General features: G+C 36.8%; 1 protein-coding gene across 1 annotated transcript in view; it reads right to left on the reverse strand.

Annotated features, from left to right (window-relative positions):
• Nucleotides 1-13,401, reverse strand: part of SLC25A36 (solute carrier family 25 member 36) — a 50,564-nt gene that overhangs the window by 12,378 nt on the left and 24,785 nt on the right. The window contains exons 4-5 of the mRNA XM_067538954.1: nucleotides 13,057-13,157; nucleotides 3,081-3,147 (exon numbers count right to left, since the gene is read on the reverse strand). Of these exons, the coding sequence (XP_067395055.1) occupies nucleotides 3,081-3,147; nucleotides 13,057-13,157 (168 nt within the window). The remainder of the gene's footprint in view (nucleotides 1-3,080; nucleotides 3,148-13,056; nucleotides 13,158-13,401) is intronic.

Genomic DNA, 13,401 nt, shown 5'->3' on the forward strand with positions numbered 1-13,401 from the left:
TAATTTGAAGGTTTGTATTCTCTGCCTGAAATAATCGCTTGATTGTAATGACTGGAAAAGTAAGGGGCAAGGATAAAACTTTTGGTCAGCTTTAAGACACCTGATTAAATACAGCATTGTCAAAGAATAAGTCACATTTAAGTTGCACACCCTTTAGCATCTTGTCTCCCATGTAAACACAAGAGTCTGAGGTATACGGATGTCCTATAAATTATACATCTGAGCAAAACAAATCAAGTAATTCACTTGATTTTCATTTAATAGAAAATCCCCAATATGAGACATATTGTAGCCCCCTGGTAACATAAAATTCTGAAAAGGAACTACCATGGCCTAATGTCAGCCACAGTCGTATAGTGACAGCATGACAATCTCATGATAGGATTAGTTCGTGGATTTGCAATATTACTTTTATGTGCATGCAGCATGAGCGTGCCAGCTATGAAGCAGAGTGCTACCTTTAAACTGGATGCACGTATGGTAGTTGAGTCAAGTGCTGCCAAAGCACGTTATTTATAATCCTCACTTGACGGGGTTAATTTCTCAGATGTTTCTTGCCAGTTTGAACAACAACTTTTTGTAATATAAAAGTTACTTAAATCAGATGCTCGACTTTCATTCAACTACTACTATTTGAAATATAGTTCTTTCTTAAAAAAAAAAAAAAAAAAAATGAAGCTATTTAACTGGAATTTTGAACAAAAATAAAGAGAAATTTGACACTCTTCATGAACTGTTCACTTCCAACAAAAGTTCCTTCTACACCTACAATTAAGATCTAGAAACAGAGTTTGGGGTTCAACTAATTAATGTAAAATTGCTGAAGAAAGAAATTCAAATGTAAAACTACAGGCAACAGTGATTCCACAGCTAAAAACAGCTAGTAGTGAAAGTTTGAATGAGATAGTTCTGTTAAGACAAAAAAGGCACTCTGACGTAAATCCAGTTCCTTCTCACGACACATGGTCCCAGGGATGGACAGCTGTAGTAAGGTATCAGAGAGGTCTAAGACTTGGAAATATAGATTTATAATAAAAAAAACCCCACTATTGAAAACTTCTGCATCACACACAGCATGACAGCTACTGGTATATTTGGTACATCCACAACATCTTATGTTCATGTAACAGAGTAAGACTCACTTATCTTCAAGCTGTAATCTTTCCAGGAACACAGTATTCTGCCATAGGATGAAGACTGTTGCATCCCTGTGGTTTAGTTTTCAGATTCTAGTGGGTTTTGGGGTCTTCTACTATAGTAGAGCAGAGACCTTTCATGGAGCAAATTCCAACAGTGGACAGCACTAACTACATTCTGGAAAGGACAAGTTTTGTTACAAGTTGCCTTTGTAGCAGAGCTCTGTATTCTAAGTATTACGGAAGCTGGAGCTTGGAGAAGTCGGTTTGATAAGCACGTTAATCTATCTGACAGTTAACATAGCTAGAAGTTGTGATAATTAGAAAGACTTTTGTTTAAAATAAATCAGTATGAGAGGCTGGTGTGCCTTTGAGTTCCAAAATAAAAATCATAGAAACTGTCTCAGCCTTTGCATAATTTTAGCACTCACAGAAGAGGATACAAAATGTTCAACCAAGCCCTAATATAGACAGGTGCCATTCAGCAGAGGCTGGCATTATAGTGATAGGTGTGGAAATAAAATGCTGCATTGACACTAGAATAACAGCACTAAACAAGTTTCCAGTTATGAAAGCAGATAAAATTTGGAGCGTAGGCTACAAAAGGTGAAGTGGATTAAAATACATCGACCCAAAGCACCATGCACCATAATCCAATTGTCCTACCACTTTAAGATGAAGAGACTTCTAAACAGAGGGGAAAGGTTGATTTGGTCTAACACAGATGTTGCTTTTATTTGAAGCTGGCTGCTGCAATGACTTTGTAGACTTGTGCTGATATTTACTATAGTTCTTGTACTTTTTGTTACTGCACTGATCCTTCTCACAAACAGTGATAACATTAATGCTTCTTACATTTCTAATTCAAAGAAAGATGCAGATACAGGGTAAAATGTTCAAAAGTGCCTATGGGAGAGACAAAGTATGTGAGATAATATCTTTTATTGGACTGACTTCTGTTGGTGGAAGGAACAAGCTTTCAAGCCACACCAAGCTCTTCTGCAGGCCTGGGGAAGGAAGGAGAGAGTCTATATCCTTTAGGAGTCTAAGTTCATTGACTAGGTTCCCTAAGTTTTTTAGATGCTTTATCTGTAAACTACATCTGAAAGAAAAGGATTAATGATTAACTCATTTCTATGCTCTCCTTACCCTTCTGTGCTACAAAAGGAACCAACTAGCTTTGATGTTCTTTGCTACTCTGCACCCTGTAAAGCAGTTTGTTGGGTAATGAATGATTGCATGAGAGCCTGAAGAGAGGAGCATGATAGTGTGTGTGAAATTTATGGAAAGAGGAGGGGGTTGTAAGAGGTAGAATGGCTAGACAGAGAGTCTTATTAAATCAAGCCACTTCTCTCCCAGCTGTTCTAAGTGGATAGGGTGCAGGAAAGAGATGTGTGTTGTTTTCCAGCCTAACTAAATAATATAAAATAATCCATCCATTATCACACACTCGTTATCATATAAACCAGAATCCAGCCACTTTCTATTGACCAGTCTGCTCTAGAACTGTTTCTGTATTTGCATCAGTGAAACCAATTTTTTCCTTTTATAAGCAAGCTCACAATACGAGATAAATAAAAATAATATGAAACATCCTGCTTCAGGGATTCGATTAGGTAAGCAAACATTTCATTCATGAGATTGAGATTGTTTAAGCCACTGTTAGTTTTGGAAACCGTTCACAGTGCACGCTAGCCACAAGAACACTGCAGTACCTCCGGAAACATCATACCACCATCCAATTCAACGACTAGGAAAAGGACAGAGTGCATCTCAGAATCAGGTTAATGTGTGGCCTTACCAACTGAAATCCTGATTTTTTTTTTTTTTTTTTAAATAAACACTCTCAGTTTTGAGAAAAGAAACAATTTTATAGCATCATTATATTACAGTTATTAGACAATAAAATTTGTAAGCGTTCCTAGTATTAAAGTGGTTCTTTACCTTGCATCGAGCTGTAATCGCGTCTTTATTAGCCAAATAGGATTGGTCGCTGTGATTGCAGTAAAACCTAAACAAATATTTAAAAGAAAATTAGGTTTGATAATGTCATGAAAAACACAAACTTAGTTAAATGTACACAGTAAGGTACAGTCTATGTGAATAAACCTGAGACTATACTGATTTTTAAAAACAAAGTTTCTATTGTAAGTCTTTACTGGTATTTTATTACTTTTACAAGTGCACAGAGCCAATAAACTGTCTTACTTTTTTTTTTAATTTTACATTGACATTTCATATGTTTAATTCTTAACAAAAAAGATTCTCCAAATAAAAAAAAAGCCCAATTGTACATACTTCTCTGCCAATTTATTCATAAAAATCCCTTTTTAACACCTTTGAACAGCAAGACTAGCTAGATTGATATTAGTCAAATAATTTGGAAATGTTTTAAAAGCACATTGCAAATGCAACTAAAGTGAACTGAAATTGTATTAAACTTTCTCTGCAGATTTAATTTACTACCTGAAAATACAATCTGAGTTTAAAAGCATGCAAACTGAATAATGTCTACTCTGATGCAGTTAAAAGGTACAAATTACTGTACATTAACGATCTTTTAATATTGAACTATAAAGAATAGTTAATTGGAGAGTTTATTAATATTCCAATGTTTTATTTAGTATTCAAAAGCAAGGACTGTTGGTTGGCCCCAGGAATACTTGTACAAGCATACAAACATTAAAATTGTTAAAAACAAGATTGCACATCTGCTACTAACTAATTAGACAGCAACTATTTGGGTTTGCATTAGGGCTAATGCTACCAATTTTTGTTTTCTGTCCACTTAAAAAAAAAAAAAAAAAAAGGACGTGCTTCTCTTGCCCCTGCACAACTACAGAGAATAGACGAGCAGAGCAAGAGGTAGTTCTGGATAAATTTACTTTTGTAGTACCATACATTCACCATTAATCAGGTGACACGTCAGCAGGAGGGAACAGGGAAAGGGAAGAGCTGGACCATTTGCCAAGCAGTAAAAGATTAATTTTGATACTTTGTGCTTCCTAAGTGACACACATTACTTGCATATCACTATGCAGTCTTCTGCCCTCCTGCAAGCAGATGGACTGGGGGCCTGGGAAAGTGTCAAAGAGTATCTTGTTCAGTGCATTTCTGATGCACACTTTAGCTACACAAAACAGGGCTTTGATAAACTTGTTTAAGATTATTTACAACTACACATATTTAAGCAGAACTGCTTGCATACCAGTTACTTCTGTTCAATCACCAGCTATGTTTACACCGAAAACTTGTACACAAATCACTGAAATACTCAAACAGAAATGCCAAAGGATCTTAACTATTTTAATATGTATTTTGAGTCTTTTACAATTTTTAAAATAGATTATTAAATCCTAAATTGAGATTTCAAATTACAGTGCAACAACCTTAAGTACCTATGCTGCTTAACCGCTACTATAATCATTCACATACCTCCAAAGATTTAGCTGCAATGCTGTGCCAAAGTTATAGAAAACTAGTAAAACAAAATTTAATCTCTCATTTACACATCAATGTGTTTTAAAAAACTCCTTCATGCCTTCCCAACTAAATATCTTTATGTAACTTTAATTTTGAAAGCTACTAGTGCATACACCTAAAACATAGACCATGAGAGTACTTTTGTGAGGGTAGTTTGATTTTTCTGTTTAACTAAACAAGAGCAAATACCTTGCCTTGTGTGCACAGTCCTTTATATCAGTGCAGGGAGTGTAAAATACTATCAAAACAGAATGGTAGTGTTTTACACCCAGTTCACACATCTGCAAGTGACTATACAAGATAGGCCATGGAGAATTAGACCCAGTTAGCTTTAGTGATGCACAGAATGTCCATAAAAGGGTATCATGTAGAATATTTGAAAAAATAAATTCCACTTAGAAACAACTCTTATTACAAGAGTTATTACAAGTATTATTTGCCTCTTAAACCAATTTTATACCAGTGCAACTGCATGGATTTCACTGGAGTTACTCCTGATTTACACTAGTGTAAGAGATGGAGGGTAACTAAGCTATTTATCATCACTAACAGAATATGCTTAATCCCTACCTTACATCATAATCCTTCCTTAAGAACACCACAGTGGGTTGTGCTAGGAAGGAATGCAATTTCAAGCCAAAGATTTTGATTTAAGGTGGGGAAATAAGCAGCAGAAGTATGTGAACTTTCACGAAACAAGATCTCTTTTCCTGAAAAATGCTTTCAGTAATAAGGAGCAACTGAAGAGTAAAACACAGGGCCAAATTCTGTTTTCAATTATACCACTGTTAATCTGAAGTATCTGCATTGAAAATAGGATATTTACACAAGTGTGAGAGCAGATTCTGGTCCAGTGACTCAGATTTATAACTTTCCACCTACACACTGATTTAAAAACAGACAGCAAGACAAAAAGGTATTTCACTTGCCCCTGGTATTTATTTATTTTCCTATTTAATTAAATGCTTCTATAATAAAAGGGATATGCCTGACTGTGTTATTACTAGATTCTATTTGTAATAATTATCCAAGTCTCCTCCTGTCCTATTGACCTAAGATGATCATCTTTTTGGGTTTAAGTAAGGCTCTTGGCCCCGGAGCCATATGGAGGGAGTAGTGGAATCAGACGGAGGTGCAACATCTGAGTAGCAGTGGCTGGGGTAATTCGTATCTCCCCCAAGGGCAGAAGAAGGCGTGATGTCCCAAGAAGTACTGAAGAAGGCATATATTTGCCAGTACCCCTTGGTAGTCATTTGGAAAAGATGCAGTTTAATTCCACTCACTGTTGGCCTCGATCAATACATGCAAGCTTGGGAAGGGACACATCTTAGGTCCCATGCTGTCCAGGAATGCCTGTTCTGTGAAATGTTCTTGGTTGTGTTCAACTCATGGGCTTTCCTATAGCACTCATCACCACAGTATCAGAGCACTTCAAATCATTAATTAACTTAGTCTTACAACAGCCCCGTGCAGTGAGGAAGCGTTATTCCTATATTAAAGAATGGGAAATTGAGGCACAGAGAGTTTTAGGCCCAACCTTGCAATCAAAAAGTGTCTAATAATTTTGGGTGTCCAACCTGATTTTCCCAAGGTACTGTGGATAGTGAGTACCTCTGAAAAATCAGGCCCCGTGGGCCTCAAGTAAAGAACCCAAAAATTGAAGCACTCAAAGTAATTGGACACTTTTGATAACACAGGCTTTGATTACTTGTCTTATGTCACAAAGGAAGTCTGGGCAGAGCTACTGTTAAGAACAAGACAACTACAACTCCCCCTTCCCTGTGCAGGAGTAAGGTAGGTAAGCAGGTTGTACGTGGCTCCCTAGGCCTATTGTCCTCCATTCTCCCATGTAGCTTTTACTCTCAAAATGTAAACAGTATTAAATGTTATAGCGGCAAAGTTTTAACTGAGTAATTAATAAATCAGAAGCAAGTGAATGTTGTCTCTTGATAAAACATCCTATATTATATTTTAGTTTTATGTAATTTTTGTAAGAAAACACTAAATGGATAGAATCAGAGATGCTGATCAATATAGCACTCTTAAAAGTTAATCCAATTTTGCTGTCTGTGGTCTAGTACTTTCTGCAAATTAGGTCTGAATTTCAGATTGAAACAACTATTTAAGTTCATCTCTGTAGCCAAACAATTGACTAAAAACAGGTAAGATCCCAGGTATTCCTATTCTGCGTCATCTTTGAAAGCTTGGCTTTATCTGTAAGACAACTGCAATTGACAGAGATGCATGTGAATATGTAATGCTGGATTAAAAATCCAAAAAGTAAAATTAAACAATTCCAACCAAAAGAAGAAGAGATAAAAAGAGGAAGAGGTCTTTGATATAGTATGGCAACATACGGTATAAGCTGCAGCATTTTAAATGCAGCTATGAAATACTTTGAAAAATCAAATGTCCTGGCTATAGTCATCAAGGGACCTTTAAATAGCCAACATGGCTATGTAAATGGAAGCTATCAGTGAAAGGTATTTTCCACCTTTCCCTGAACTGCACTGAAAAAATTAACTCTAATCCAGAGTTCAAGAGAAGAAACGTTTTTGCACAGTGCACATCATTTGAATTCAGATAACAAAAATGCATTCCCCTTGTTTTGTTTATTTAATAGATATTACAAACCCAAAGTGTGGTTCTTACACTAGAGGCTGCAAGAGACGCTCAGTTCAGTACTCACGAGGTTTAAGTTAGTCCATATTTCTGCAGGAAGTGACCTGCGGATGGGGAGCATGAGATGACACGATCTCACTCTTTTCACGGGAGAAATGTACAGTAAATGCCTAAAATAGACACAGGCTTTTCTGTATCATAACAACAAGCAGTGACCTCATCAGACACACGTGTACAAATTGAATCCCATTGGAAGGATTTGTGAATTAGTTACTGTGGGATCTAACTTTTTTCAGGTTAAAAGTTTAGGAAAAAAGAAAAAAAAAATCAGAACAGGCCACAGATATTAAAATATTTTTGTAAAATGCATTGAGTACTGAAATTTCTGCCATTTGCAGCAGTTCAAATTTATAGGTTGTAAATACTTACCTATAATCACAGGTTAAAAAAAACCAGAAACCCAAAAATTCACTTTTAAAAAAAATGCTAACCTTGTCACACAGAGCCGAGAAAAAACACAGTCTGATGTCTTTTGACAGAAGGCCAGATTTCATACTGCCAGAAATCACTGACATCAATGGGTTAGTGAACCACAAATGCATTTATTTATTTGTTGTTCATTCAGCAATCCTCTGTCCATACTGCTTAGTTTAAAATCACAAAAATAAAACGTTTCCCTACTGTAGTCCATTAATATCCAGCTGGACACAAAAATTTATTACAAACTGCATTTGACTCCTGCATTTCAGACTCAAACAAGGTTTACTGACTCTGTTCCCTAATTGTGCCAAGATTTGCAATTATATGCTGTTCAAACTAATTTGTGGATCATTTTTAAAATTAAAAAATGCAAACAGACAAAAAACAGAGGAATCTACCCTCAGTTACATCGATAGGGTTGCACAAGAGTAACTGAGAGCAAAATTTATATTGTGTGCTAAATCTTTAGTTACAACCTTGAAACGAACAAGGAACTAACTATGGGACTAACAAACATCTTTACAGACACAAAAACATCCTTAATTTGTTTCTATTAAGGAATGTTTTCTATACAGTCACAGTCTAAGTCTGGAAAAAAAAATCATGATATATTGGACTAGAAAGGATGCTGTACATCTGTATGTTATAAAAATCTTTTATCATACTGAAGTGTAATAATTTAGGAACAAAAGTGATGTGAACTCTATGTTGGAAGGTTGTATACAGTAACAAGGAAGATCTCAGTGAAGGCCTAAACACTTTTCAATTTCCAGTTGTATACGGCTTCCATTACTAATAGAGACCAGTGGCACAATTTATCCACCACAGAATAAGAGTGACTGCTGTTGATTTCAGTGAATTACTTGTATCTTGTAAAGGGAGAGTCAGGGGAGGGAACCATAAGCCTCAAATTATATTGAGCATTTCCTTACAGCCACTGGCCATTATCTTTTGAAAACTCGTGGTGATTTGGGGGAGATCCTGAATGATTGGAAAAAGGAAAATATAGTGCCCATCTTCAAAAAAAGGGAAGGAGGAACCAGGGAATTACAGACCGGTCCCCAGAAAAATCATGGAGCAGGTCCTCAAAGAATCCATTTTCAGGCACTTGAAAAAGAAGAAGGTGATCAGGAAGAGTCAGCATGGATTCACAAGTCATGCCTAACCAACCTGATTGCCTTTTATGATGCGATGACTGGCTCTGTGGATGTGGGGAAAGCAGTGGAGTTGACTTTAGCAAAGCTCTTGATACTGTCTCCCACAATATTCTTATCAGATGGATCTTATCTATAAGATGGATAGAAAACTGGCTAGATCATTGGGCTTAACAGGTAGTGATCAATGGCTTGATGTCTAGTTGGCAGCCGGTAACAAGTGGAGTGCCCCAGGGGTCGGTATTGGGGCTAGTTTTGTTCAATATCTTCATTAATGATCTGGAGGATGGGGTGGATTGCACGCTCAGCAAGTTTGCAGATGACACTAAACTGGTTGGAGTGGTAGGGATAGGATACAGAGTGACCTAGACAAATTGGAGGATTGGGTCAAAAGAAATCTGATGAGGTTCAACAAGGGGTTACAGTGGACAAGAAGCTGGATATGAGTCAACAGTGTGCCCTTACTGTCAAGAAGGCTAATGGCATATTGGGCTGCATTAGTAGAAGCATTGCCAGCTGATCGAGGGAAGTGATTATTCCCCTCTATTCAGTGCTGGTGAGGCCACATTTGGAGAACAGTGTCCAGTTTTGGGCCCCCCATGACAGAAAGAATGTGGACAAATTGGAGAGTCTAGAGAAGTGCAACAAAAATAATTAGGGGGCTGGAGCATGACTTATGAGGAGAGGCTGAGGGAACTAGCCTTGTTTAGCCTGCAGAAGAGAAGAGTGAGGGGGGATTTGATAGCAGCCTTTAACTATCTGAAAGGGGGTTCCAGAGAGGATGGAGCTAAGCTGTTCTCAGTGGTGGTAGAAGATAGAACTAGGAGCAATGGTCTCAAGTTGCAGTGGGGGAGGTCTAGGTTGGATATTAGGAAAAACTTTTTCACTAGGAGGCTAGTGAAGCACTGGAGTGGGTTACCTAGGGAGGTGGTGGAAACTGTCAAGGTACACCTTAGAAACCTCCTAAAGCCCTGGCTGCGATGATTTAGTTGGGATTGGTCCTGCTTTAAGTAGAGGGTTGAACTAGATGACCTCCTGAGGTCCCTTCCAACCCTAATCTTCTATGATTCTATGATAATGAAGAAGGTAGCTTAACTTCTTCTTGCTCCTAAAATACCATGTGCAGAGGACAAGTCTTCCATCCCTTGTTTAAGTTTTTAGGATCAATTTCTATCTTCAGTGATTTTGAATAAAGTTGTGTGCAGATAGCTGGAGCCTAAACACATGCTTACATGCTTTGCTGAATCAAGGCTCTAGGCCCCAATCCGACAAAGGGCTTCACAAATATCATCTAAGTCTCATGCTTAAGTTTGACTGTTTAAAAGATAGAGGTACTTATAAAATTTTGTACAGTACAGTATACCGTTAGGCAATGAATAAGGTTATTTTCATGAGCCACAACTATAGGTAATATTCAAGGAAAATTAAAGACAATTGTCTTGACTGCACCTTAGAGGAGGACATATTGTCCTTTTTTCATTAGTTACTCCAAATCAATAGATATATCATCATTTCAGAAGACATGCTGCATGGTACAAAAGCAGCATGTGGTCTTTAATTGCTTCGTTTTAGAAGCTTTTTATACAAAAAAAGGCACCATCTGAACAGAAAAAGTGTACTATGTGAAATTGCTTAATTCAGTTTACTACTGAAACCAATGACAGCTACAAAAATAGATACCTAAGTTTATCAATTTTACTATTTGGTAGAACAAGTAAGTTCTCTGATTATTATACAATTTAAGTAGAGAAAACAAAATCATAATGAGGTTTTATATGAGATAGCCTCTTGAAACAAATTAGTACTTAAAGAAAGGCTTACAAATCTGTCCCTGAGATTTATTGCATGCTTAATTTACAAGTTACTTTGCATTGTTCAGGAATACAAATCTTGCAGGCAAAATTGTTAATAGCTGATTTTAGCACATTTCTCATAGACATTATTAGAATTAATTACAAAATGACAAGGTTAGCATTTTTCCAGAAGCTATGTTACATTTGAACTATGCCCCTTTACATTAGTTGTAAGGCTAGTGCTCAGTACTAAGAATCAAGAGATTACTCGTATTTAGCACAGAACTTTGTTTTACAAGGCTTTTAGAGCATACTGTACTAGGCTATTTCAAGAAAAAAAGAAAATTAGCTACCTTCTGTGTGAATCTGCCTGGGGCATTCAGTTTCACCAACCATGTGGTTTAGGTGCATAACTGCAAAGCTAAACGTTAATGCTCATCAGTACTGCATGAGTATCCTGATTTAATTTAAAAAAAAAAAAAAACAAACAAAAAAAACAACACCAGTCACAGAAATGGGAGAAAGTGTTCTCAGTGATTAAACTAGTGTGCAATATGAGAGTCTCCCAATGCAACCACAAAGAGGCAGACGGCTACTAAAGCTCAAGGCTGTTCATCCAGTATCCACTAATCATGAAGACAAATCTCAGTATCAGCCTTTGAGGTAGGAAACAAAGTCAATGAACAGATACAAAAGTCAATGAAAAGCCCAGAATCAGTATCTGCACGTGGATCAGGAAAATTCCTACCCCATCTATTTACAGGAGGTTCTTTACATTAGGAAGCAATAAGTACAAAGACTTCCAGACATAAGGGATATTCAGAACCTACATTTGTTTGCAGGATTGCATACATTATAAATGTGGTCTTCAGTTTAAAAAAAAGATTGCTAATCCATTTTCATGTCTTCAGCTCCTTGTCAAGAGAAAAATAATATTTCTTTAAAATTCTCTGAAGAAAAAAAGAACATAGGTAATCGAAAAAGCTTTTACATAAGCAGGGTCTCTGAAGCAGTTAATTGATTGGGATGAATTTTAATTGTTTTCTTTTTTCCTCTTCAATCCTCCTCACCCATAAAACCCAGTTATGTGATACAGAGATATTGTATTACCTCCATGAAGGCATTAGTTCCATGCCTTTTCTATTTATAAAACCCTGAAACTATTGGCCTTAGGGGGCACCTCATTCTATCACAGGAAGATTAAACATCACTACTATTTATCTCTCTTGGATTTCTCGGTGACACACATCACTGTATTATATAAACACAGATTTAATACCACTTTGATCTTCCATCTAGATACCAAATTCTATGTGCCACAGTCAATTATCTGCTTTAGGACATTCCAGAGTTTTCCATGTTGAGCCACTGGTCTATCACAATTAACTGCACATCTGACATTCTGAAAGCCCACACCATAGACAAGAAATACCATATATTGGTTACATAATTTGGCGTGAGTTAGCCAATTCCATTTCTGTTGTGCTTAAGTGGCCAAACTTCAGCCCTAAAATATGCATAGAACAAACAGAATTTGTTAAAACAATTTTTTTTACTACACCTAACTATGAGGGATATAATGAGCTGCAAGTATGGTGCTGTCAGGTGATGTTTGCGCTTCCCCAACACAATTTTGCCAATGCATCTGACTTTTCATACCCCTGGTTTACTACACCCAAATAGAGATTACCAACCAAGTAACAATGAGTGGCAGCTCTGTTGTGCCAGTGGAAATACTCTAGGGACTACATTTAAATGACCGATCCTATTTCATTCTGGACCTATCCAAGTCTGATCCTATGGTTTCAGAAGTGCTAGGCCAATATATTAATGTACGCTGCAATCTAATTTCTAATCCCTCTCCCAGGAACACAATCTGGGTTATTTAACACTAAAGCAAACTTGAAATATTTTAGCATTTGAACAGGGACAGATGTATACTTTACCAAGACCTACCAGCCTATTTCAGAGTCTCAAAACACATTTAGTATATAAAAAAAGTTGTAATAAATAAAACCAAGGGAAGGGGGAAAGAATAGATTTTTGTCTCCATAATTTTTACTGTAACATTGACCACATTGGTACTAGTTTGCTAAGCAAAAATAATTACTAAATGCATGCCCATTTTCCTAGAGAAGCATGTTCACACACACACACACACACACACACACACACAGTTGCAGATGCCCATTATCATAAAGGGCAAGTTCATGCATTCATGCTCAAGCTGGCTTCCATGTTTAACATGGGGGGAAGAAGAGTCACCTGCACATACATCTAGCTACTACACTCAAAATCATTAAGCACATTTATTTTTACATTCATCATAACCTCTCAATCATTATTAAGTCTCTAGAATAAAGAAAGCAAAAAGTTACAGATCCTTACCTGCCACTCCAGCTGAAATCATGTGTACCTGGGTAGAGTCTGGCTGAAAAATATTGTTCAACTTTTCCTTGCAATTTGAGTAAGCAGCAAAGTATATTGCTCTAAAATTAGAATAAGGCTCAAGTTATATTATTATCTCTTATGCTCAGATGTACCTACAAGTAGTGCTAATGCAAGAGACACACTGGCTTCATCATACTACTGTACTCCAAGGAGATATGTTGGCTACTCACTAAAATATATTTGCTATACAAAAAGATGTTCAAACCATAATTCTGCAAAGCAGTTGGAATATTTAGGAATGATGGAAGAGAAGAAAGAAAAAAAATGAATGGAATGGGGGCA

Source organism: Emydura macquarii, unplaced genomic scaffold (genome assembly GCF_026122565.2).
Source record: "Emydura macquarii macquarii isolate MOO-44397 ecotype Brisbane River unplaced genomic scaffold, CSIRO-AGI_Emac_v2 contig_499, whole genome shotgun sequence".
Classification (NCBI taxonomy): domain Eukaryota; kingdom Metazoa; phylum Chordata; order Testudines; family Chelidae; genus Emydura; species Emydura macquarii.